This window comes from Aptenodytes patagonicus, chromosome 11 (assembly GCF_965638725.1).
Source record: "Aptenodytes patagonicus chromosome 11, bAptPat1.pri.cur, whole genome shotgun sequence".
Classification (NCBI taxonomy): Eukaryota; Metazoa; Chordata; class Aves; order Sphenisciformes; family Spheniscidae; genus Aptenodytes; species Aptenodytes patagonicus.
This window is the reverse complement of record NC_134959.1, coordinates 12,295,758-12,322,941: the sequence shown is the minus strand read 5'-3', so window position 1 is coordinate 12,322,941 and position 27,184 is coordinate 12,295,758. Positions and strand designations below refer to the sequence as shown.

The 27,184-nt window shown below is 35.4% G+C and overlaps 2 protein-coding genes across 3 annotated transcripts in view; one reads left to right on the top strand and one right to left on the bottom strand.

The window, feature by feature from the left end:
- TDRD12 (tudor domain containing 12) overlaps positions 1-10,385 on the top strand; it is a 33,852-nt gene extending 23,467 nt beyond the window's left edge. Inside the window, exons 21-28 of the mRNA XM_076348833.1 lie at positions 430-522; positions 2,220-2,389; positions 6,676-6,797; positions 7,881-7,935; positions 9,424-9,537; positions 9,623-9,776; positions 9,866-9,932; positions 10,300-10,385. Of these exons, the coding sequence (XP_076204948.1) occupies positions 430-522; positions 2,220-2,389; positions 6,676-6,797; positions 7,881-7,935; positions 9,424-9,537; positions 9,623-9,776; positions 9,866-9,932; positions 10,300-10,385 (861 nt within the window). The remainder of the gene's footprint in view (positions 1-429; positions 523-2,219; positions 2,390-6,675; positions 6,798-7,880; positions 7,936-9,423; positions 9,538-9,622; positions 9,777-9,865; positions 9,933-10,299) is intronic.
- A 3,378-nt stretch (positions 10,386-13,763) lies between these two features.
- On the bottom strand, positions 13,764-26,224 carry SLC7A9 (solute carrier family 7 member 9). Of its 2 annotated transcripts, XM_076348832.1 has the most exons (13): positions 26,102-26,224; positions 24,794-24,919; positions 23,442-23,589; positions 22,237-22,479; positions 21,505-21,630; positions 21,078-21,177; positions 19,231-19,275; positions 18,769-18,892; positions 17,603-17,706; positions 16,622-16,718; positions 15,671-15,820; positions 14,921-15,095; positions 13,885-13,997 (listed from the first exon to the last, which is right to left on the bottom strand). In XM_076348832.1, the coding sequence occupies exons 2-13, from the start codon at positions 24,896-24,898 to the stop codon at positions 13,933-13,935; spliced, it is 1,482 nt and encodes a 493-aa protein (XP_076204947.1). In that variant the 5' UTR covers positions 24,899-24,919; positions 26,102-26,224; the 3' UTR covers positions 13,885-13,932. The 2 variants fall into 2 exon arrangements, with proteins under 2 accessions (XP_076204946.1, XP_076204947.1); XM_076348831.1 differs by lacking the exons at positions 14,921-15,095; positions 24,794-24,919; positions 26,102-26,224 and having other exon boundaries at positions 13,764-13,997; positions 23,442-23,618.
- Between the last annotated feature and the right edge of the window lie 960 nt (positions 26,225-27,184).

Sequence of the window (27,184 nt, the reverse complement as noted above, 5' to 3'; positions counted from 1 at the left end):
CAAATTTCATTGCTTATTAGTATTACCAATAAATATCTGCTATTGGGCCAGAGTCTAAGAAGTCGGTTTTCTTGTTCGTTTTCCTACAAAATAATAAATTTATGGGGTTTTCTTCTCTGTGATTTAAATGGCTTCTTCCAGAACAAGTTATTGCTGCTTTTGAATCTGTGGGGAGTAACGGGAAGGGTAGCCTCTGTAAATTGACCTGTGTTTGAGTATTCTTCCATTAAGGAAGCTCCTTCCTTAAAGGCTAATACTATTTTAACCTACAGTAAAGTTGGAGTATTTCACTAGTTTACTCAAAACTGGTTTTATTTATTGAATACCCTTTTCATTGTTAAGCTCAGAAGATTGTTTCATTATAATTAAAATAACTGTAAAGTTATGTTTGTATACATCTCAAGTACAGTGAAAATTTGTTTTTCCTAGGTAACTCATTATATTCATCACAAAATTAAAGGAAAACTACATGAAGCAAAAATAGTACATACCTTGGGAAATACAGCTTGGGTTGACCCAATGGTAGGTATAGAATTGTAGCATTACAAAATATTTGTATATAAACTCCTTTGTAACAAGAGCACCCATTAATCTCTTTCCTTCTGTCCATTCTTATTTTAATTTTATTCTACGTGGTATTCACACAGTACTGTTGGTTAATTTACTGTGATGGTGTCTGAGCACTGGAACAGGTTGCTCAGAGGTTGTAGAGTCTCCATCCTTGGAGATACTCAGAAGCCATCAGGACATGGTCCTGGGCAGCCGGCTCTAGGTGCCCCTGCTTGAGCAAGGGGGTTGGACAAGGTGACCTCCAGAGGTCCTTTCCAACCTCAACCATTCTGTGATAAATACGTGTGCTTGTATATAGGTGGAATACATTACTGAGGAAAACTTGAACTTTAAATCTGGAGAGCTAAATATGCACCAGTAACAGCGCACCAAATTGATTATAAATGTCATCCAGACTATTCCACGAAGTTAATAACAAAAGTATATTTTGGAAGTACTAGTTTTTAGGGTTTTATCTTGTAAAATCAATTCTATAGTTCATTACACATTCCTCTGAAAGAATGAAACTTTGATCCTCCAAGATTGTTTGCTGATATCCAAGATCTCTTATACTAGACTTCACTTACTCTGCTTATATTTCTAAGTCTTTGCTGTCTTTTATGGTTCTTGCACTAGTTTAGAGTTAATTTTACTCTAAATTTTTCTGCAAATTAAAGAATGCTTTTAAGCTTTTTTCCTTAGTTTTCTTGATCAGAATAGGGAAAAATGGGTGCTCTCGTTCTTAGAATTTTTTTTTTTTTTTTTTTTTTACAATTTTACTTACACTAACATCTTAGAAGGCTGCTTGGTCTTCCAAAGTGTTAATGCATAGTGTTGTGAGTTTTTCTTCATAAACTGAATTTCTTTCTGTCAGCATTCAAAAGAGGACCTGTAATCATCAATTGGGTATAAAGGCTGTGATTCTGACCTTTCAGATATTAAGGTGGTTTGTTTTTTTTTTTTTGGGGGGGGGGTTACATCTTCTCATTGCAGTAATCTTAGACGTGATGAAAGTGCTTTAATTATTGGTTCTCTCAGAGTTGACATTTGAGGTTTTCCTGAAATGAAAATGTTATTGTCAGTGCCATGTTTGTATTGTTCTTCTGTTGGTCCCCTGGCCCGTAAGAAAGGCAGTACTGGCCTCGACCAAGTATTCCTTTTGGTAGTGCTGACTGGAAGGTGATAGTTAGGGAAAAGCTAGAGAGTATGTCATCCACATGATGATGTTTCCTCTGAGTATTCTCCTATTCTTCCAAAACTTTGCAGGTAGATTGCCTTAAGGCTTTTGTTTTTGCTTAGGGTTTTTCTTACCGTGCCTCCCCAGCAGTTTTATTGTTACTTGGGTCTAGAAGTTATTCTAACTATGTGGTGTGTATTTTGGCTGTAATTTGGGTAATCAGGGCTAGGATTGTTTACTTCATTGCCATCTTGGTTCTGTTAGATGGGACTAGCTACTAGTTACTTGAGCCATTATCACAATGAAAAAGATGGTGATACTTTGAAAACAATTAAACATGGATAGGTTCCTGTTTGAAAATCAGAGAAAATGAATTGCTTACAGGTATAAATAAATGGGGGTATGTTTAAAGTTTTACTTAAAGAACAGTTTAGGGTTGGAGAGAGACCATTTATGAACTATGGTTTCCATCTAGTATGTTTTGTAATTCAAGGTCCGGATTACCAGGCTTTCAGATTTGAAGATGTCTGTCAATGAATACAACGTTCGCTCTGAGATTTTGTCTACGGGTCTGGGAACTGACAATCCAGAACACATAACACAACTTCAGAAGTTGTGCAGACACATGAAGGTATTAGATCACGCAAAGAACTTGGAGCCTTTGTAAGTGTTTACAAATTTTTTTCAGCATATACTTTACTAGGAAAAAAATCTGTTACTTAATTTTAACTGGATATTTTCATGATTAATATTACTGAATATGACTTTCATTTAAACACAGAGACAATAGTGTTTAATATATCTGCTTTCCTTTAACTATTTTTTAGCCACATAATCATCATGGAAAGAAAAATATCAATTCTAGAAAATGTTAAATTAGTATTTGATGCGGATAGTCAAGTTTCTCATAAAAATATGGAGTCTGAATTCAAATTCTGTTATCTTTTATTATGATCAGTGGCTTTTTTGAATGCTTACCAGTCAGTACAGTGGAACATATTGTTGGTGTTTGTACAACTGCAGAGTGCAAGCTGGAAAATTCAAACAGGTTACTTTAAAAGGATTAGGGCCATACGCTTAATGGTTTTTGCAGTAACAGCACTGTACTTTTTTTTTCTTCTTCTTCTTCTTGCCTTGCAAACTTCTAGAACTGAGTAAATACTGTATGTGGTGGAAGGGCATATCTCACTGTGGTCTGTCCCGGATCCTAGGACTCTTGATTTAAAATGCTTATGAGCAAGATGTCCGTAGCTTTTTTTTGTTCTGGCCTCTGTGTGGCACCTTGTTGAGGAGTTTCTTTAGCCATTTATTCTTCAGTTTGTAGAGCTATGATTAAAAATATAATTTAAATGCTTTTGTCTGACCAACCAAGCTTTTTTAATATTTACAAGGAAAAGAAAAATCTGGAATATTTTCTTTCGGAGAGTAAATATTGCTTCATAAACAAAAAAAGGTCCCTGGAATACCAGCATGGGCACTGTATGTGTTGTCTCAGGGTTGGGCAAGTTAATTAAGGCTGTTGTTTTTGTGACTTAACCAGTCAACAAGAGGAAGCCTAACCCCCTCCGTACCATTTCCATCTTAGATTGAGGTTCCTACATTTCTATCTAGAACTGTACTGGAGTTTTATCTTAACCGAAGGATTTGTTTTTTCCCATATTTTGTACAACCTTAAAAATCAGTATTTGAGAACAGTGTTTGCACTGTTGATGCTTGGAAGGCTTTTTTTCAGGTTTTATTCCTCGCAGAGAGGACTCAGGCTTTGAGGTTTCTGCTACCTTGAGCACAACCTTTTTGAATTTATTTCTTGTTTCATGCTGTTACTGAACAGGAAGGTTGGTAACTTCCTAATGGTCACTAGAGCATGTAATGCCAGAGACCAGACAACTTATCGTGGTGCTGTGTGCAACAGTTCCATCTCAAATATCTGTAATGCAACAGCTTGGATTACTTTTTGCAGAGTCACTAAGCTTGATACTACTGTTGAAACATTCAGTCCTCACTGCAGTCTTTTTTTAGTAAGGTACTAGTTAAATAAAGGGGACTCGAAGAGCTCCTATAAGGTGAAGCTGACTGAATAACTTCATTTGTGTTTTTTTCAGGAATATCTTCTCCCAGAATTGCATGTTGCAGAATATGCATAGTTACATGTTGGTTATGCGGATTTCGGATGCTTCATTGCAGATTTAAATTTCATAAAGGAAATTTTTACTTCTTCGTATGTGGCGGATCACTTCGCCTCCCCTTAGTCTGTGCTAGTTTGACAAGCATTCTGTATTACTCCGTTTTTTGTCTAGGATTTGTGCGTGCAATGTGGTAGTCTCTTACCTATTGTCCTTCATGGCTATGAGTATGGCTCATTACTTAACAGGTACCCATAATACTTGTATGATCCTTTTTTTCTCTGGTCATGATAATAGCATCAAAGAATGCTTCTGCCCAGTAAAAGACTTTAAAAAATAACAGGAAGATAAAGGATAGTTTCCATGCTATTTTGAAAACAGTAATTTTTCTCTGAACTACTTGGCAAATTGCCTACATTGCAGAACTCCTGCCTGACATCAGCAGCCCAAACCACCTCCTATTAGTGCATCAAGCAGCACTCAGTATAGCTGGTTAAGTTTTCTGTTCTTTTGCCTCAGCCATTCACTTTAATTATATGTCCTTGCTACAGAGTGCTGGTGGTCTTGTGATTGTTCATCAGTCTCCCTCTTTAGTTGAAAAGCCAATAAGATTCTTCAGTTAATTAAATGCTCGTGGTTTGTCATGTGCAGTGCAAGGATCTTACTTCTGTGACCAGAATGAAAGTGGTGTTCTACTCCTCCCGCAGATATTAAGTCTTCTAAACCAGCGGACCTTAGCATATATAGGCTGCACAGTCTTTCAGGCAAGCTTGGCATAGCCAGAATTTTGCATGTTGTAAACAGCACTTGTCAGCAAGATCAAGTTCAGTCTTAATTGCCTTAAGAAACATTTTTGTCCTGGAGAGAAAATGGCTCACACCTTCATCTCCAAGATGACATGGTCTATGGATATAAGCAGTATCCTTGCTTTGGGATAATCTCTCAGTTTATAAAGCCACTCTGTCTCTGGGCCTTCTCTCCAGACCTTTTTGATGATAATGGAGGAGGTCATGGCCCATGTCTAATGCATAGGCATCTCTCTAATTTACTACCTTGTTGACTGTTCAATAAATGCACAGTCAAAGCACTAGATCCTTCAATCTCTTTATAAAAGAGATATCTCTTTAGATATAAGGAAGAAATTTTTTATGCTGAGGGCAGTGAAACACTGGCACAGGTTGCCCAGAGAGGTGGTGGATGCCCCATCCCTGGAAACATTCAAGGTCACGTTGGACGGGGCTCTGAGCAACCTGATCTAGTTGAAGATGTCCCTGCTCATTGCAGGGGGGTTGGACTAGATGACCTTTAAAGGTCCTTTCCAACCCAAACTATTCTATGATTCTACTCTATGATTTTACATGACCTTTGGATATCATCCCACGAAGACTTGGCAAATACTCCAGTCACTCCTGATTAATGATGCTCGAGAAACACAGGCTGTCCTTCATTGCAAGTGTTTCCACAGTTGGAGGAGTACTAGGCCTAGGTTGAAAAGTGGGGGTTTTTGCAGGAATATCTTCTCCTTGTTGCACAATATGCAGTTACATGTTGGTTGTGTCGATTTCAGGTTCTTCATTGCAGACTTTGTATACAAAGCTTTTGCCTGACTTCATACTCTATTTGCCCAGTTTTCAGCCCCCTTCCTTTCAAGTCCTCCTTCAGCTTGTGAGGTACCTCCTTGCTTGGTGGCTGTTTTAGGGTTTCTGTGTGGCATGTGAATAACTAAACGTTTTTGTAGAACCTTGGTTGCTTTAAGGTAAGATTAGTTTCTCCCAGACTTTGGCTTTCCAAAGCTATTCAGTAAATCAAAGGAGACTTGACTTTTTTTAAAAGTGTTTGATTCCTTCAAGTACCTAACTCAGAAATAGCGTCTAAAAAAATACTATAAGTTGAACTTGCTGTGCTGTATTTTACCTAGGCTCAAAGAATTGTTTACTTGGATTATTTGGAAAAGATGATAAGCATTTGTTAAAGGTAGAAGTGGTTAAAGGTATCTCTCGTTTAAGATTAAAATTACTTTAATCTTACTAATTTACTTCCAAAGGAATTAAGGTAAGCTGTGTCAGTTCTGAATAAAGATGGCTGCATAGGTATTTAATACTAAATCTTCAGTCTGGATTAATTTAAACGTTAATATTTATTTACGCAGTCTGAAATATTAGGTGATGGCTTACTAGACTGGATTCAGTCCTCTTATGCCACTATGTGGAGGTAATGGAAGAAAGTATTTTTCATTTGGACAGATGACTCAGTGTTTCAAAATTTATGCAGCGCTGTGTTCTTCTCAGTAATGTTTTGATGGAGACTTGCTAGGCTGTTGCAGAACAGAGGGTCATGGTGCCTATCTCTAAGCTCTCAACTAGATTGGCTCTGTTGAAATGTTTCCTGAATCTTGAGTCTAGCTAGTGAAGCCCCTGGCTGTACAGCTGGAAAGCCAGAGGTCTCTTACTAGTAAGTGAAGAACTCCGAGTATTCTGAAATTTTTACTTTTTCCAAGTCAGAATGAAATACGACCAAAAAGCCCCCAAACCTCCTGGAATTCTTTGTGAAAGGGAATGATTTTCTGATCTGGGTACTGGATGAATGAGAATTTTAAATGTTCTCTTAACTTGGATTTCTGTATAAATGCTTCTTACTGAGTTACTGAAGTTCAGCGACCCTGTGGTGAGATTTATGGTTTCCTAGAAGTGCATTTTATTGTATTTTTTTGCATATATTGGAATGAAAAGCTGAACTTCAAAAGGATTTCCAACTATGATTAGGAATCCTTTAAATATTAAACATATTTAAACCCTTTCTTTTAAAAATACCTTTTTCTGTGTTCAGAAGCATAAAGGAAGATACAGCTGGTCCAGAGAATGCGTCCAATCCACAGAATTTGTCAATGCAAGAAAATTCTACTGAAAACTGTAATTCATCTAAAATTACTTTTGGGAATCATCCATGTGGTAAACCTTTTTCATAATTTCCAAAAATTTTAAAACTTTAATTGAAGTTAGGTGCTTAAATGTCAACCTAAAGTCATTTTACCAAATGCAGACTTCTCTGAGTATACAGAATAGCACCATATAGCTAATTTTTACAATAAGCCACAAATACCTTATAGTTAGCAGCCTGGAGATGCTGGGAAAGTAAGCCATATTAATATAGCTGTATTACTATTTCAGAAATATTCTGGCCTTGAGAGACTCAGAATTGTTTGGCTCTGAATGGAATGTGTGAGCAGGAAATCTCTCCTGTAGAGAGGACAAGCATTTTGCTGTCAAAGGCCATAGGGTTTAAGGAAGTTGAAATCTGTTGAAATATGAGGTGAATAACAGCATCGTTCTCTGGGAGGTTTGGTTTTTTTCCGAGATTCAGGGTGGTAGAAAATGGCGCACTTTTTTTTAATCTAATGCTCAAGGACAATGATATTCAGTCAGTAGAGGCTTAAAATTAAGCCTGGCTTAGAAGGGGGACAGAGGATGATCTAGCAGCAGTCGGCACATGAGTTTGGAGCAATGACAGCTGAGTGATTAAAAAGTTGCAGCAGACAAAAGTCAGATAAGATCCTGGAGTGCTTATCATAGAAAGTTTTTTTTCCCTGTTGTAGTAGAGTGACTGTAATGCCATGTTTCAAGCTGTGATGATAACATCAATATTAGTTGTTTCATCCCTGAAACTCTTAGTCAGTTTCTAAAATGACATGTTTCGGGTTTCAAATAAATAATGTCTTGAAACTGGAAAAACCTTTACCTGACCTGGAAAACTCTGCGGTTTTGGTGTTGGTTTTTGTTTGTTTATTTTTTTTTTTTTTTAATTTCCTTATACCAACTATAATACTCTCTTTAGTTAAGATTTTCAGTTGAATTACTAATTTTATGAAATCTTTCCAAATAGGAAGTACCCAACATAAATGCCAAATATAGTCTTGCAGTGGTAATTTGACTGCTAGCAAGTTAGTCTTATGATGGTACTGGGGTATTCTGGAAGTATCTGGTTTCTATAGTATAGATAAGTATAAAATCTCTCTCTGGATTTCTTATTTTTAGATGGTGTACCTCAAACTAAGGAAGCAGAAGACTCTACCCTGTATCAGCATAAACGGTATAAAAATTCAGAGTGATTTGTTTGCTTGCTTTTTTTTATGTGAACTGCCAAACAGGAAAATCATCCTTACTGAGATTATCTGTTTTGTGAGTAAATAGGTATAATACCGGTAGAAGTATTCTGTTACATCACGGTTGAGCTTGAGAGATTACTGTTGCCGTTAAATATATATGTATACACACACATCATCTTGTGAATCCCTTAAGTAATTTAAATGGCTCTTTTGCTTACTCCTGGAAGCTAAATTTATCTGTTGAAATTACGTAATCTTTGATTAGACACCACAGTACTAGGAAGTGAACGTAAACAAACATTTTTTCAGCTCAGTCTATGGGTATAAAATACCAGCTATACCTTGCGCTTGTCTGGATCATGTTTTAACCAAAGACTGTCCTATTTGAGGTCTAAATTGTAACTCCTACCCTTCTGTCTCTGCATATTAGTATTTAATGAGATGAATCAGTTTTGAGTCTCTCCCCTTAGTTTGATTCTGTTCTTGGGGGCCGGGGAGGACAATTTCTGTTGATAAATAATTTGAGAAGTATGCAGTAGAAATTAATACTAGGTTGGTTTGTGGTTATGAGTATGCTGAGGGATATATTAGGTGTGGTTTGTGGCAGATAGTGGATCCTGAGAAGTTTTTAAATTTCTTAACGCACTTTGGGACTAGGCAGTGCTTTCCTCTGGTGGCTTATTCTTTCTCTTCTACCTGTTAATGCTAGTGACTAACATTTTCTTACGCAAGTACCAGAAGTATTTTGTATTTTAGCCTATTGGAAAAGTTCTTGGTAGGGTGACTGAATCCACATGTATCTCCTTCTGTAGCTTGGCTAGCACAGTTTAAGATCATCTTTATGTAATACATGTTGAAGTATGGCTTAGCAGTTACGTTAATGAGGGTTTGGATATGACTGAGGGTATGATAAGGGAAGTAACCTGAATGAACGGATGTTGCGGTCTGCTAATAGGCTTTATCTTTCACTGGTTAAAACCTTTCAGCATTTGGGGGAAGTTTGAGGCATAACAGCTGTAGAATAAGCAGTTGAAAACCTTGATGAGAAATGTGTATTTGTGTCTATGGTAATGAAAAGTTTACTTTGTCTTTCAGAGGTTGGTCTTGCTACTGTTACCTTTTCCTTTGTCATTTCAAGATTAGACTATGATAGCATCCTTAAATGAGGCAGTAAGTTTGATTCCTTTGGATATCAAAGTTAATGGAGTGTGTCTCCCCACTTGAGCTAGTAGATGTTCTCCTGAAAAGACTGAGATTGCAGTGCCTTTGTAGCAAGCTTGGCTGACATGCTGTCACGTGCTTTCCTGACACTGCTATTCAGTGTCAAATTGTTATGGTTGAGTACACCTACAGATGCTGAAACTCAGCTGGTTGTTTGTAACCTAATGGGAGAATTCTGGCTGTATGTGAGACAGCTTCTTGTTGTTGTTTTCTATTTCAGAAAAAATCCAATTACACTTTCTTTATTTTAGCTTTTATCCAGAAATAAAGTGGTTTCAAAATGAAGAGACTGTTACAATGAAGGTAAAAATAGCAAGTGTAGCTGACTGTAAATGTGAGTTCTCTAAAGAGAAGGTGGTTTTCAGGTAGGTTTAAGAAATTTCAGTATAATAAACACAACGTTTGACTGTCAGCTTGCATTTAATTTTTTTAAACTTTTTTGTGATGTAGTGCTTGTTCAGGAGACAAACTTTGTTTGGCTGACATGGAGCTGCATCAATATATACTTGCAGAAAAGTCTACGTGTGTGATTAAGGATAAAGAGGCTATTATTGTTCTTGCGAAAGAGAAAAAAGGAGCGTGGTGCAAATTACTGAAGAACAAGGTGAAGTGGAAATTAATTTGAGAATTATGGAATGTTCTGAACATACTGTGCGTCAGTGCAGATATTTCAAACAATGTTTTTGTCAACAGAATCCTCATGTGTCTTTTGATTTTGAACACTGGGAAGATTTTGAAGATAAAAGCCCTTTTCCAGTTGGTAAGGAATGAACGAGTTCGTGTTCATAATGCATAAAATGACTAGCATCCTCACTTTTGCATAGGCTTTATCTGAAATACTCATTTATTTCAGATATGTGACACTTAGCTGGCTGGATCAAATTCTTTGAAAACAGATGAGAGGAGCTCTAATAGCAAACTGTAGGCAGCAGGGTATTTTTCTATTGGAATAGCACAGACAAAAAGCAGTTTGAAGTAGTTTTTAGTGTTTTGGTCTAGTTTGTAGTCTAAAGTGTGAGTGTTTTGTTGTTTTGGTTTTTGTTTTGTTTTAATACTACTACATATTTGTTCTGAAGCTCTTGGGTTTTGTTACTTTATAAATGTTACACTTTGTTAATTACTTCTAGGTACTAAAAAATTGTATTGCACTGCTGCAGTAACCGAAGAATTGGTTGACTCCTCAGAAGGCAGTGGAACAGAAAGTGATGAGTAATTTGGAGACAGATCTTTTTCCTCTCATAAGAATTATGCTTCAAAATAGTGTCTCTTGCATGAGTATTTCCACTAAAATTCATAAAACTAAAGATGTAGGTTGCAGAACTGTCCTTAATTTTAGGAGGAAAATAGTGAACAAAGTCCTTACCTTTTGGGTGCTGAGAATCTGAAGAAATACTCCATAGAAGAACATTATGTATGTTTTCCAGTGCCTTCACTTTAAAATTGTTGGCTTTAATGATGATGTGCACATATGTACATATGCCATCCAAACAGTAAAATCTGAAGATTAAACTTGGGTTCTGAAGCAGTTGAATTTATTAGTAATTACAGAACTTCTAGTTTACTTATCTGAGTAAATTTGCTGTGTTAACAATAGTTAGTAATTTTTGAAGTTTCACAAATGCTGATGATCTGTCAATTTTCTACCATATCCCTTATATTCATACAGTATCAGTTTGTTGGCAGTCGTCACATTGTCAGTTCTGTATCAAGAAATGATGCCTTAACTCAATGGCAATTTTTGTTACTTGATTGGAAATATGTTGACTTGATATGAAATATTGTACAGTGCAGCTCACTGTAGTAACTAACTTGTACAGCTTTTGTGGAACAAGCACTGTGATAGTTAGATTCAGTATTTGTTTTCAGTTTGACATTTTCTCTTTTCACAAATGCTCTTATTTCATTCCCTCTCATTTATCTAAAACTCTTTTCTCCTTTGCAAATGAACAATAAAATCTTGTCTGTTTAGCCCTAAGGCTTTGCCTTTTAATATACTATTTTTCAGTAAATAATTTTTCACTGTTACATTTTTGCACATCCAGAACATCTTGCAGTGAAGTAATAATGTAAAAGATATTTATAATAAATGAATCTGGTATAGATCTCTCTGCATCTGTAGATTTTAAAGCACACTAGTTTCCCCAACATAGTGATTTAGAATAGAGACTTAACTTTACAGATTTATTTAAAGAAGCCTGAAATTTTGTTGTATTCTTGACTAGGAAGAATATACTTGCTTGTTGGGGATTATTCTTTCAAGAAACATTGGGATGCCTTTACTTCAAGAATGGGAGAAGGACTATTAATATGTTTACACTGACAGCTACAGTTTTTCTAGTATTAGCATATAATAAAGCTTCTTCTTTCTGAATATTTAAGAATATTGATGATGCCAGTGGAAAACTGCCATATGACAGAAACAGTTACAATTGTTAATGTGTGGTTAAAAAAAACTAGTGCTGCTGGGAACCTGACTACAACTGAGCTTAATTATAACCTTCACCTGAGTACAGGTACTTGCAAAGCTGTAATTGTTGTAAAAGTACTTAAGGAAATAACTAATGTAACTGTATTTTGGTCTTGCTTTGCATTGTGATGCAAACAGACTGTCAAATCACTTAATTGAAAAAAAGAGTGATGGGGCAGGATGTTTTCCTTCTCGTGTTTTGTTCTTCTTCGACTTGTCTGATATCTGAATATAATGTAAGGTGATTTTTCTGCTGGTAGGTAAGTCTAGTGGGTTATTTAATAGACATAAATTATCTGTAATTTTTGTTTGAAAAGTAAGACACCTTATGAGGTAGAAGCAAAAGCTGGTTTTAGCCATACATTCTTAGCAGCTGCCAAGAGCCAGTTTATAAAAAAGTGTAAAAAAAATGTAGCAGTACCTTCCAAGAATATTCTTGGAATATTCTTGGCCTCAAGCAATTTTTGATCAGGGTCTTCATGAGGAAGAGGTTTTCTGTGGAGTTCTTACTTGAATTAGTTCAGTTGCATTTTGGAACCTACGTCAACTCCTAATGTTTCTCCTGCACTAAGGAAGTCAGTAGTCAAACAACATATTCTGTGAAGATTTTTTTTTTAATTATTATTTTTCCCCCCGTGTTTGGAAGCCATCCCTGCTCTGTCTGCTTGACAACCTGTACCCTAAAGATTTAATAGGAACAGATAGTTTGCTTTTCCCATTTTCTTCAGAGTCACTTAAGACTCTGCCTATGGACCTCTGTCATCATTTTTCCCCCCTGTCCCCCAATCAGGTATCTCTATTTCAGCCTTCAAAATTGTACTAGATAGTCATTCCTTATACAAAAGTATTCTATTCCTTTGGTCTTTCCCTGAACCTTATAGTTCTTCTGTTTGAAGTGATGTTTTTACCAACTGGGGTAGGGGAACAGCAGTTGTAATAGTGTGACTGGGACAAAACACTGTGGCAAGTAGGCACTCTATATGTAATGACATAATTACAATTTTGTTTTGTTCTCCATTGCCTTCCTTAGTCATTCTTAACCTTTTTGCTTGCTTTACCCTGATTGCACATGGAGCTGATATTTTCATGGATCTGACTATAATCACAAAATCTCCTTCAAATTAATTAGAACCCATCATTTTTCTATGTACCTTTGGGATTGCTTTTCTATGTAGGTAGATGCAAAATGAAATATGTAGGAACTTAAGTTTTATTTTTTTCTTTGTAGCTGCAGGATGATAGAAATAGCTTCTTTAATTGAATTTGCTAGGCTAGAGTTAGTATGAACTTACAATCTTAAGCCAGTTGCTTAATATTATTGTGTTATATTTAGGATGAATGTGCTTAAGAATTGTTGAGAGGACTTGTGCTTTCAGTATAAACAGCCTTTCTCAAATTAACCACTTTAAAATACTGACAAGTGACTTGATAAAATTCCTTCCTTTATCCATTTGCACTGAGGGAATATAGTAATAAAGAATGTTACAGACAATCCTTAAGTTTCTTGGGCAGGGAAAGTAAAAGCTGCTTACATCTGTATGTTAATGTAGTGTCTATTTTTTTTTTTTTAGATTTTATTTTCATCAGCTACCAAATGGAATGTATCTAGTAGGATGATGAAGTTACCTCTGTAAAGTCACATTCATGCTGAGGATAATTTCTGTGGCATTTACTCACTGTTCTATAACTTGGATGGTGTTGGAGAAAATGCAGATACCTGAGAAATTAAGCTTTGATTATCATGTTTTAATTAAAAAAAAAAAAAAATCAGCCTCTTCCTGTCAACTGTGCTTTCCACTTTTACTTGATTCTCACTTCTTCAGTCTTTAATTTTTTGATAGCTAGTGTTTGGTCTGAGAAGCTGAGAATGGAGTTAGACTGGTTTTACGTTATTTCTGTCTTTTCTCTGTGGCCTGCTGAATTTGATGCTGTAAACGATAGCTGCTTCATTCTTTCAGCAGTGTGATCAAAAGCATCTTGACAGTGTTGCTGGTAAGTTTTGCCATCTTCATAATTGAAAAGTTCTTCTTGTTTATTTTGAGTAATTTTAATGCAGAAAACAAGATACCATAACATATTAGCAAACAATGAAAACAGCTCTGCTGGACAGTGTACTCTGGCTTAGAAATCTTTTATTCTTATATATTTAACATTTTTCAAGTACTAAAGTGTTGCAAAAATAATACACCAGTATGAACATAACAATTTAGGAAGTATAAATGTGTGCCAAACTAAATTGAATCTCCTTCAACCAGTATAGCACTTAAAAACAACCTGGTACATATAAAATATTTTATTCAGTAACTTCCTCTGCTGGAACAACTTCCAAAAGCATCTGAAGGTGCATAGTGATGGGCTCTGAGGAAAAAAAGTTATTATTAGCGGCTTTGAGAGAACAGTATTTCTATTCAGACTTACACTACTTTCCTAAGCGAGAAAATTATCCTTGTGAGTAGTTCTCTGTCTTTTCTGTATCCACATCTCAAAAAATAAGGAGTGGGGAATAAAAACAATCTTAAGATCCAAGCTACAACATGCCAGGGTTTCTAAACTTGCTCTTAGTAGAGTACAATGCTTCTAATTGCATAACTACATAATATTTAATAATCCCAGGGGCAGGAGAGACATGGTGGATTTTTTAATGTCTGTAGAAGTACTAATTCTGTCTATTCTGTTTTCTTCAGCTGATTCCATTTTCCCTTTTAGAAGTAGCTGTGTATCCCGTTTTCCCTGATATAGTTGCAAAGAGTTTCTTTTGAGACACTATGCAAAATCATCTTATAAACGGTCACGCTGGGTTCTCGCAGCTTTCACTTTACTCAGCGGCACTGTGATTAATTTTAGTCTTAATGCTGTTTCTTTAGTAAGTATAGCAAAATTGATAAGCTAAAAGCAGAATATTTTGTAGCATAAGAATGCGTCTGCTATGTTTTGAAATATGAACAATCGAAAAACTAACTTTCCAGATAGAAATATTTCTGTTAATTTTAAAAGTCAGTTTCTTCATACTACTACAGCGATGTATTGCCTTTTTGTGAATTAAGTTTTGTTTTTCCTGAAGTCAGACATCACTTTTTTTCACAGGAAAGAGTAAAATACAGTATTTAGTAAAGCTCACTATATGCCCCTCACTGTATGTCTGGAAAATTGCCTCCCTTCACACCCCGCTCGTGATTTAGATGGGATGGACCATGTAATGAGCTTCATTACGATAATTACTTCAATCTAAAGCTTAGCAATGTTCTGTTGAATTTGGAGCTGGCTGGCTGAGGTATACTTACTTGATATTTTTTGGGGCCAGCTGAATTTAAAATGAACAAAAAGTACATAAACTATAAGTCCACTAAGTATAAATAAAACACAGTACAAATAGGCCAATTCAGGTGCACTGATGATTGGTGCCAATACCAGTAAAATGGAGACTAATGTCACTATGACTGGAATGATGATGGGTATCTGCAAGATACAAAGCACAAAATTACTTGTTCATTCTTTTGCTGTTCTTACAGAAGTTGCATATATGAAAGAAAACGGCATAAAGCAATGAAAATACTATTTCCTTTTAAAATTTCTGGAATTAAGATGGGGCAATTGAAAGAGTAGCAAGAATGACCAAGATCTCTTTGTCTATATTGCAAATTGCAGTGTAAAAATTTGTATTTTAATGAATCTGGGACCTGACTCCAGTGCAATGACCCTGCGGTCTTATTTCAGGTACTCTTTCAGTGGTAGTCTGCTGACTGCAGTTCCTCATCTCTGAAAATCTGGCTTGTGCCTGTGGTCTGTGCAAGTGAAAGTAAACATTGTGTAATCTTTTGCAGTAGGACAAAGCTCATAAGGACTGGGAAAACTGGAACAAAGAGAAGAACTACAAATAAATGGCTAGGTTTCAGGTAAGGAGGAAAAAAATCCCAAACAAACAAGGAGGAGTCTGCCTGAGGACGTTGTTTAAATATCCAAATATTTAGGATGAGTTCGTGTTTCAGTATTTATGGGAGTGGAGGAAAAGCCATACTGAATGCTGAACTTACCCTGATTGGTCTCCTGAGCTCCTTTCTTGTAAACCTCATAACAATGAGTGCAAGTATGGTTAAACCATAAAATATCCAGACTGCGAAACTAAAGTAATTTATGAGTGTGTCAATGTCACCAGGGATAATATAAATAATAGCAATGGCTCCCTAAAAATGAAAATAAAAATTAGTATAGTCTGTTATAAAAGAAGGCTGAATTTTACTTATGTGTCAGTATGGGTGTATGTTACGGTGTTCCAGAGTGTGATCTGTGAATGCTTAAATGCTTGGGTATAAATGTATTGCAGCATCTTTAAAGATAGTATCCACGTCCTGCCAACATATTTATTTTTGTGTGCAATCTTAACTCCCTTTTAAGTCAAAAGACTTGGAATTTGTATGCATTAATCTGTTTTGTTGTTGACTGCGTGTCTTGGAGGAAGTGAAGATACTAAATATATTTTTAGGTTTTTAAAGTTACTGGAAGTCAACAGAGCTATTGAATTTTGACTTTATCTTGTTTTACCTTGAAGATAAGATAAATGTGTAAAACATAAAAATAACATTTTAAAATAAATCTAGACTATCTTGTATTACTGAATAGAATTGTTTTTAGTGAGATGTAAATGCATTCTTACAGGGAGGAAATAGGGTAGTGATAGCTTTCTTTCAGGCATCCTGTGAAGTAAAGGATTTGCCTAATACTAATCATTCATTTCACTTTTAAATTTTGTTCTCATGCTGTAGATACTTAAAAATATTTTGCTTTTAAAATCCAGTTCTGGAATGAAACTGTTCAAATTGAGAAATTGGGGTTTATATAGTCGTTCTTCCTAATGTGTATTTAGCAATTTTCTTGTCTAGATAGTCAAAGATAGCTGTCAAGATTCCTGGTAAGAAATCATGAAAGCACGTATTACTGGAGAATTTTTGTTGATAATTTTTCTGTACTTAAAAATATATACTTACGTAAAATATGATAGCAGGTGCTGGTGTTAAACGCTTAACACTAATGTAAGACAGCACCTTTAGCATGTGCCCTTCACGGCCTGCAACATAAACAAGTCTGACAAAACAAAAACAAGGCAATCTAGTTAGTGTGGCACCTAGACTTTAAGTAGCATTATTTAAAAAAAAAAAAAAAAAAGTACCATTCATTCTCAGGTTTGTTTTACTGTGTGGCTACATCTGACTATGATTGCATCAGTATTTCCTTTGATATGCAGTGGCATTTAAGGAATATTGTAGTAGACTGAAATAAGGGAAGTAACCAGTATTAAAGCACTGAACTTGAAACTAATTCTGAACCAGTATTAACGTAGTGAACTTGAAACTAATTTCAGAATCATTAGTTTGCACATTTAATTTAAAATTATTTTGGAAAAAAAGTTAGCTACTGCGTCCCTCTTAATTAAATACTTCCTCATTTTTAATTTGCTTCATATTAAAAAGCTATGCTGACAGCCTTCTGTCAAAAAAAAAATGGTTTTTACAGCCCTATCATATTCAGATGGATTTGAAATTTGAAATATTTTTAAATAGTAAATGGAAGCATTGAACAACTGATAGAAAGGAATAGGTTCTCTTTCCAATTCTTATCTTTATCATTACTGGTGTAGTCATGTTCTTACTGGTAACTTTTTTTTAACTGTTTAATTCTTAGCTTTAAACTTGATGAGAAGTGGAAAAAAAACCCCAAACCTTTTGTGCTATACTTGCTTTGAATTAAGAATAAGAGACCTTATTTTCTAATTTTTCAAACCTGCATAGCCACTACTTCTTTTTTAAAATTAAACAATATAGCTAGATTTGCAGGTACTTTTTAATTACATTTTGTACATTCGGATCAGAAGAATCTCTATCGTTACGTGTGTAGGCACATAAATGTATATATAAATTTTTCCATCCTTTAAAAGTTTTCATTTTAAGATATTTAGAATGGGAGCTTACCTGCCTGCAGTAAAACAGGTCCCATTCGCAGATCCAATTGTAGAAAAGGCCACAAAGAGAGGAACTATCCAAGAGGCTGGATAAAGGACTCTATCTCCAAAAGTCTGGAATATGGGATTAAAATGAATCGCTTTTGTCATTTTAACTACCATTTGGTATACTCACTAATGTTGGAGCCTCTTTAAAAGTACAGTAAATTGGGTATCTAAGGTATGTTACCAATAAAACATATGTTGTATATTTTGTGTAGTTACTAAAGAATGCTTTGCCAAATGAAGACCTAGATTAATTCATGAGCCGCTCTTTACAGAGTGAAATATTGTTGTTGTGGTGTTTGAGATGCAACATCTGTAGGAAACACTGGGAGACATGTAAAAAATATTCAGAAATTAAATTCTATTAAAGACACCTGGTTTGGGGATGGGTCTGCAAAACAAAAAGAAAGATAGCATTGTAGCAGAGAGCCATGCATACACAAGCTGGTTTCAACCTATATAGAAGGAGGAGCGCTAGTAGTGATGACATGACAACCTAGGCCTTATGGGTGAAGAAGTGAAGAACAAGCTTGCTAAGGTCTTTCACTACACTTTGGTTTTCACCTGTGCCATGGTATGTTAGTTGTTACTGCAGGATGGATTAGATCTAATGGAGGTACTTTGATCTACCGTAAATGAATTTGAATTAAAACTTTTTTGACAGGTAGGTTTTGGGTTTTTAGTTGGGGTGTGGTTAACTCTTTTTAGTAAGTGAAGCATAAAGAGTTCTGGTTTTGCACAAGTGTAACATCAATGTTGTTTCTTTGTCCAGTAGTAGGACACTCATCAGTGATAAGCAAGAAGTCTACTTACAGATGTATAGACCCCTTTATACAGTGCTCTCCTTTTGCTGTTTGCTGTGCTGCCTTTGTACTACTCAGTAGCAGTTTTGAGATTTTGGTGTTAATTTAGTCTGATGAGTTTAGTGCTAGCTGATGTGTTGTTCACAGATTGTAAGTTTAGTGGTATACTGAAGAAGACTAGTTCTTAAACAAGATATAACTTGATACACGTTGCTGTACCTTTTGGTGCAAACGATGCTGAAACGCACCAAAGTTCTACTTTTTAAAAGACACTTTTTTAACATTTTTAAGTATTTCTATGTTTCTATTACAAAATAAAGTGGCTTACCACAGCAACTGCCTGGGACTGCAGGAGTTCTGTTGAAGTCATTACGGTGAAATATGAAATGTTTATCAGAACGTAACAAACTGTAACCAAGGGGATTCCAATAATTATAGATAGCGGTAGATTTCTAAAGAATGCAAAAGTAAGACTCCATCAGCATTGCTATATCACTGGTAGAGTTGTCAGAGTAAACTGTGGACTCTTACTTTTCCCCATATGCTCTCTAGGTGTATTTACATTTCTTTATTGTAGAGCCATGGAAATCAGGATTTTTAAAAAGGAAAAATACAACTTTATGCAAATTTATGAAGCATGTAATAGATGCTAATTAGTTCTGTCTGTTAGTGCTCAAACCTTGAATAACCATTGCTTTTAAAACCAAACCAAAATACATGCCTGCTTCTACAAAAATATTAAGTGTTTGATTTCTGTCGTTAGAAACGCTGCTTTCCTACATAGTTTTACCTGTAAGGATTTTTAAGTTCTTCTGTGATATAATTGAGTTGATTCCTGGAAGGAAAAACATTCATACAATGTTATTAGCAGTCAGGTGTTGAAATACTAATATATTACAGAGTCAGGTGTTACTTCTTGTGTTACTGTTTTCTACCTTTTCAGTAAAAAAAAAAAAAATTTACGGTGCAACCAATCTTTTAAGTGGTAAAACTGCAGGACAAAAAACTATGTGAGGTTCTTATCCAAATGTCAGTCTCTTGATTCACCATCTTTTCCTCCATTATCTTTTTCCTCCTCACAGTTTTAGAAGTATCTCTTGAGATTTTGAAATGAGATTGTCTTAGTTCTTGGATAAAATATCCCAGAATAACAGAACAAAAATTTGGCAGACATTTATATCAAATTTACAAGATTGCCTTTGAATGTCAAGCTTTGCAATATCTGACTCTTTTCAAATAAAAGCACAAGAGTACCCATTGCAAGGACTGAAGTAAGTCTGCTGATGTTTCACAATTGTTCTGTAAGTCATATTGTCTAGAAAACTGGCATGAAAACCTTTTTAAGGACTACACCTATCAGAACTACAGTTTCCAAGTACTCATTTTTGTTAGAGCATGTAGACCAGATTGAAGCAAGATTTTTACTTGTCCACTTCTGAAAATGTGAGGAGAAGTTGGTATCTACAGTTCAACAGGCTAATTTTCAAACGTCGGTGCCTGGTGGTTACATATTGAAATAATTATTTAGGCACCAGCTTCCCTGCCCCCTTAAAAAATCTAGGTGAATGTCTGAATTAGCAGACGTACATGCCTGAGTTGAGACACTCAAGCTTGGAAATAGAACCTGAAAGAGTAATCCATTTAAAAATAAATTCAGTTTTAAGCATCTAAATGGGATTTGCTTTGTTGTAAGTTAATATTTATATTCTTAATTCCTTCCAAAATAAGGATCTATATGCAAACTTCTACAGTTTGAATATTGAAGAATAGCATTAATGGATCAGACCTTGATATTAGATTTGTGCCAACGGAGCCCTAGACCAACTGACATTCCCTTTAGTTTCGGGAAATGAAACGTGTAAACTATTTTCTGGACTGTGGCAGAGATTAAGTTAAATATTCGTGCCAGTAAATAAGTGCTTTCTAGAATTATTTTCATAAGAATAAACTCTTCTGAGTACTAAGTATAAATGCTGTATGTAGAACATAAATGCAAACCTAAATCCATCTATATCTGTGACTGTTTTCAAATGTAAGTGGTTTATTAAATCTAACATGGTAGATAATAATGGATGAACAGATGTGGAGATTTAAAATTGAAAGCTGCTCAGGGAAGACGACTTCAATAATTTTACAATAATTCCAAATGAAACTGAATAAGAAAAAAATTTGAAAGTTGAACCTAACGAATTCTGACATTTTTTTTGTTGTTGTTGTTTTAATGCCCTCCTGTACTAATCAAACGCCACTACATTTCACAAGAAATGGAATTTGATGGGGTAACCTGTAGGGGCTCTGGGAAGGCTATTTTGCCTAACATAATGGAATTAAACTGTGTTATATTCTCCTCGTTATCACAGTATCTTCTGTGGTAAAAGCACCTTCAGCAGCAAAGCAGCAGCCCTTTCAGGATCTAGTATAGTTTCTTCCCTAATAAACAGCAATTTGAGGGTTTGGGGGTTTTGTTTTTCATTTGTTTTTGTTTTTTAATCAAACTGGGGTTCTTTTTCCAGAATTGAGAGATTCTTAATAACAAGTCAGACTTTTTTGGATCACATTTCTGAGTACTACAGGGAGAGGGTAAACCAGTTAAAGGTTGTTAAACTGTAACCGTTAACACTAGTAAAGATACCTTACCATCCATCATACGCCCAGAGTCCATTATAAAATGCCAAACTGATAGAACTAACAGAAATTTTACTGTCCTTGAAAGAATCTTTAAAGTTTTCAGTTTTTCCTGCAAATAAGACGTAGATTACTCATCAGTGTTGAAATTAATTCCTTTAATCCCCACCAGATGAAGAAACATTCCAACATGTTTCATGTTTTGAAACATCTCACTGTTAATAAAAATTGGTATTAATTGATTTTAATTGATCTGTAATGTTGCATTTCCCACCCATCCACCTTCTCTAACACAAAATACCATAGTTCCCAAGAGATCTGGAACTAAAACACTGAATAAAGGGAGCCTTATTGTTGTGCCACTTCTGTCAGTGGGAAACTTTTTAATGGTCATAGCAGAAGCTAAAATAATTTTTGCAAGTAAAATGTATTTAATTACCTTGTGCAAGGAGAACAATTCCACTTACAATAATGATTGCGACAATGATCATTTTAGCAGCCGTGAGAAAATTCTGGAGATAGCTTCCCAGCTTCACACTCAGTGAATTCACTATTGTAATTATCACTAAAAGAAAGAAATTGATGAATTTCGGCATTAAATTTGTCAGACTTGAAAGAAAACTTGCCTCTTAAAACCTTCCCCCCCCCTTATTTACTGCACTGCTTTTTCCTCCCACTGTTTGTCTCGATTATTGATAGGTTTTTAACATACTACATTTGGATAACTTCTAAAATAGTGAGGAAAAAGTTTTATGAATTAGATTTTTATAGTACCTTTAACAAAAAAAAAGTATTGAAGTTGCACAGCATTCTGATAAATATAGAAATAATATCTCCACACTTAATTTTTCTTCCTTTTCTGCTAGAGATAAGCGTTCATTCCACAGCTGTATCTATCTTAGTAAAGAGTAAAAGAAACTTAGACTAGGAACAAACCATTTTTAAACCTATCCTTTTTATATGTTGTTGAATTAGTTATTGTGGGAAGGACTTGCTGTACTGTGTTCTAGAGTTTTCTGTTGCTTTCAGTTTAGGGTCACTTCCTGATGTCTTCATGAAGATTAACCTACTGAAGTCTTACTGTGCTGAAATGCATTCATCGATGGGGCTGAATGGAAATCACTATGCAGTTACGGATCTCGTCTCTTTCTTAAAAAAGTATGAATCTTACCAATGGCAGCTGCTGCAAGACACTTGATGACAACTTGGGGTGGATCGCAACCTGGATAAAAAGGAGCTGATGCATATTCAGCAAAGCTGAGGCAAATGATTGCGAATGAACTGGGTTTTGTGACGAGTAAGCTTGTCCAAGAAAACAAAAATGCTGGAATTGGGCCAAATGCTTCCATAAGGTAAGGATATTCTCCCCCAGATTTTGTGATCATTGTACCAAGCTCAGCAAAACAGAGTGCCCCTAAATAACAAGAAAAGCACTTATTATTGGTTATTTAATTCATGCATCACTTAAACTGTGACTGGCTAGAACAGATTATCACTTTTTTTATAGGTAGCAAAGTTAAGGAAATGGATATATACAATGCATCATTACTCTTTTCATGTTTCAGTGCATTTTACTGTATATGCAAAATAAAATTTTAATTACTTGTGAGCAAATGGAAAAAAACATACCGAAACTATTAAGTTACAGTCCAGAGTTTACTGCTATTTGTGTTTAAGACTTCAGCAAATAAAGTACATTCTGATTTCATATTAGATTTCTTTTTAAGAAACCAACACTATAAGAAGCATCTAAGTAATAACTGCACTGGCTGACCTACCTTTTGGAAACTTGAAAAAAAACAGACTTGCTGCACAATTTTGAAGTAAAATGTCTACTAAGCTCAGCTTTAAAGTACAGTGATACTTCTAGATTTATTGCTGTATCTGGCATCTTGCTTAAAGGTTTTTTGCTTATGCTGTGTACCTGACACAATGCCCAAAGAATTCCTTTTTGTTTTACTTCTTGAAATATTTTGAGGTGTTTAGTGCTAAATTTTCAGATGATAGAATATTAGATTTACACAATTATACAAGTAGAAAAATAGCAGAAGTACCTAGCTCACTGCCAGTAAATTTCACATTTTGTCTGTAATTTAAGTAGAAAAGTATTCTCTGTGTTACAGTTAGTGGATGAAGTAAGCCAAACTAAAACTTGCTTTCAAAATTACCTAAAAATGTGCTTTGCGATTTTAAAAACTTAATTTATCTTTTTTAAATGGCACATATTTTAAATGTTGCCTGAATGCTGCTACACTCATCACGGTCTGATTGATTTCGGTCTAGGTGCCATTAGCCAATTTGTGAAATGAGTGGTATGCAGAAAGAGTAGATACAAAGATTTAAGCAAAGACTCAAATTCTTCGTTGACTCATTTACCTAATGTTGCAAGAATTCCACAGGCTGCCCAGATGGTTAAACAGGGGCCCACAGCTCCAACATTGGCAAGTACTGATTTTGGAGAAACAAAGATACCTGAGCCAATAATTGTACCAACAATCATACAGATTCCACTGATGAGGCCCACCTTGAAATAAAAGGAGATGTATTGGTAATTTCTAATAATGCAATAATTACTTTTCGGTTTAATACAATTTAGTAATTGTCATTACAGAATTCTTTTTTTCAGCTTTCAATATACAGCTTTTACTAAGTAATATATATTAAACTATATGAAGTTTTTCTTTTCTTTCCAAGATGCATACGCACCCTGTGGCATACTCCTCTGTTTCCAAAAGTACAGTTATTTGGACTTCACCTGCCTGTGTATTTGCTTTATTAAACCATCCTTTGGATTATGTAGGTCTCAGATCTAACCTTGTACAGGTGAACATCCCCTTTCCGCTCTTTGATTAAACTCCGAAATTCTTTTATGAGCATTTGAGGAATTCTGAATTTTCTAAGCTTCAAAGATTCGCTCTCTTGGATGGAGTCTATTTGTTTTTTTCTTTTAAGTAGTTGTTTTCCTCTCCTTGCTTCAGGTATTTGTGCACAGGAATTATCCTGATACTGCTAGGTGGTGAAAAGATCATGTTCCGACTTTGTAGTGACGTACATGTTACATGAAACTACGAAAACTTGAGGCGTCTCCTAAAAAACAGTGGCATGGGCTACTTAAATTTTCTTGTTAGTTATGGCTAGTCTAGTAACATCAATATTTTGCCAGTCTTGGCATCAAACTAAAACCACATAGAGAATTTTTTTCCAGGTTACTTAAATTTAAAAAGGAATTCCACTCCCTCCTGAGAGGAAGTGGCACATCTGTTTTCTAAAGCATCCGTAATTTTCTGGAGGAGACAAATTTTCACTTGTCTTTCTGTACCAGTGACTATTTTGTGGCGATAAACACTAACAAACTTTAAGAAGCACTGAGTTGAACAGCTCACTTCAGCCTCTGAGAATTACATGCAGAAAGAAACAGTAAAGTTTATGAAGTGTCTCATTTGATCAACTTTGAAGTTATCAGTTAGAAAAATAATTCAAAGACTTAAACACAATTAAAAAGCAAGAATACCTATTTTTTATAGCAGAGCTATTTAACTAGTAATTAGCAGTTTCCTAAAATGTAAACCAACCACACCGTCAAGATATTAGTACATCACTGCTAAATTGGGACACAGTTGCAGTTTTTGTACAATGATGCATGTGCACAGATACCCCCCCCCTCACTGCCTCCCTCTGCCAGACCCTCACGCGCACGCAGACTGAACCGGGAAAAGAAAAAGTTTTGCCTGCTTTTGTAGGTTCATTGTTTGGGGTTCATGACTCTGAATGGATTGTCCATCCTGTTTTCCGTTGTCCTCTCCTTTTCTTTTCCTCAAGCTTTCTTCACCCATTTGGTTTACTTGTTGAAATCTCTAAGGAAATAAAAAGAAAATATCAGTCTAGCATATTAATGTTTGCTTGAGTTTTGCTGATATATATATGGTCCAAAATAGCGTAGCTAAATATTCTCAGAAAACATAAACACACACACTTGCTCACAGGCAAAGGACTTCCATCTAACTACCTGCTTGGAGATTAAATCGAGGAGGTGTTACAGCTGCTTCACCTCATCCATCTGACTTGCTGTGGATTTTCCTCATTACCCGCCTGGCAGTGAATGTCTTTCTATCTTCCGTCTCGGGTTACATTCAGTTGAGAGATCTACTCGCTGGAACAATCTCGGTTTTATAGCTAGTCCCTCCTTTGAATTCCTCCGGAGGTCCAGACATTTAATCTTTCTCCCAAAAGCTAGTCAGTTTTCTTATCTAGGAGACCTTCTTTCTGATCTTCGTTAAATTAGGCCTTGTCTCAATTCCTTGGAGATTCAAGTATCTGCTAAACCAAGTGTTGTCTCCTCTAATTGTCTAATTAGCAGCTCGTTGCCTCAAAGAGTCACCAGTCTTCTCCCACCGTGTTGCCTCAGGGTGAATGTCTTCTACTGAATGTTTTGTTCTGTTTAGAATTAGAATGTGAACAGTTTGTTTTCTTATTTAAACTTAGACTTGTGATTTTTTTTGGTGAGGATCTTGCTTGTTTCCCGTCGTATTGGAATAAAATACAATCTGAGATAGTGAAGGAAATTGATCAGATTAGGTCCTGGTTCTTAAAAGCTGATTCAGTCAGAAGTCTTTTCTATCCTCAGGCCCTACAGCTATAATTACTAGAATCTGAATGTGAAGATCATTTTGCAGTTTTACAGGCAGTAATTCAGGAATGCGTCATGTTTAGGCAACTTACGTAGTATCCAGTAATTCTTGGCTACAAAAATTGTAGCATTTTAAATTGACAGAACAGCTGTCTCAGTACTACTGGTCTTCAGAAATATTTGGGCTATAAAGACATCCGGTTTATGCTTTGAATTAAAGATTTTTAAAAGAAATCATCGTGAATCTAACTTTTAAGATTCAACCTACAATAGAAAATTGCCCACGTAAGGAATGCAGGGCTTGGGTCACTGAATTTTATTACAGCTTTGTGCCCAACTTCTCTCCTTTAAAGTCTTGTGTTCAGAATGTTTTAATCATCGTCTTTCAACAATTCATACTTTCACTTACCTTATTTATTTATATTTGTTTGGTGTTAATCAGGCTCCAGGAATCTTTGTATAGTGTATTTCTTTATTTCTTCCGTTAGATTTACCAGCCAGTTAGACAGCAAGACATGTCCATGTCTGAAACCAGAATACGCAGAAGCAGCAGCAGCTTAAGTACAGAGGTTATAAAAGGTAATCATTAAACCCATTCTCAGCCAAGAAGCTTTGAGATAGGAACCACAGGTAAACCAATAGTCCAATTAGTTTATCTTTAAAAAAAAAAAGTCTTTGTTCCATTCGTGAGAATGTTTGTCCAGTACCTAAGTAGTATATTACATAGTGAGAGTGAACCATAATTTTGAAGAGTCTATTTTGATGTTTTTATATCAAGCACTTTCTAATTTAGAAATACTTTGGAAAGATAACCTTGAAGTAATTTTTGTGTTATGGGTGCATTGAGAACATCTGTCCAGATGTTAGCTGCATCCTATAAAAATAGTTGATGTTTTTATCTTGAGAAGGTAGAGAAGTGTGAGCAGAAATCTTTCCTTTGTTTTTCATTAACCTGAAGGCAGCTGAGTGGACAGCTTGTGTTCCCTTCACTTGCAATTCCAATTAATTTTTCATTTTTGTAAATGTTTAAAAATCTTGCTTTAGTGAAAATGCTGTTCTCTATTTCTATACGGTTGTATATCCAGGAAAAAGGTATTGTTATCCTGAATGCTGAAATAAGGTAGCTTCTTTTGTTCCTGCTAGTCATCCCTAAAATACTTGCGAAAAAAACCTTAATCATGTTTCACTTCATTGTTTTTGGCAAGGCAGTTGTACAGCTCCTTTCCTGTATGACATCCAAACCAGTAAGTCCTGATGAACCGGATCTAACTTCAGCTGACTTTTTTCAATATACATCTACCGCTAAAAGATGTACTGGTATTAGTCACTGATGTTAAGATTTGCTATCTTGTTCAGATAATGCGTCATGAACAACAGTAGTACAGGACTGGAAATAAGACCAAATTGTAGTAAGACCTAAGTATCAACAAAACTGTATCCTGGCATGATTTGACAGTTGTTTTTCTTTTTTTTTTTTTTTTTTTTAACCCTT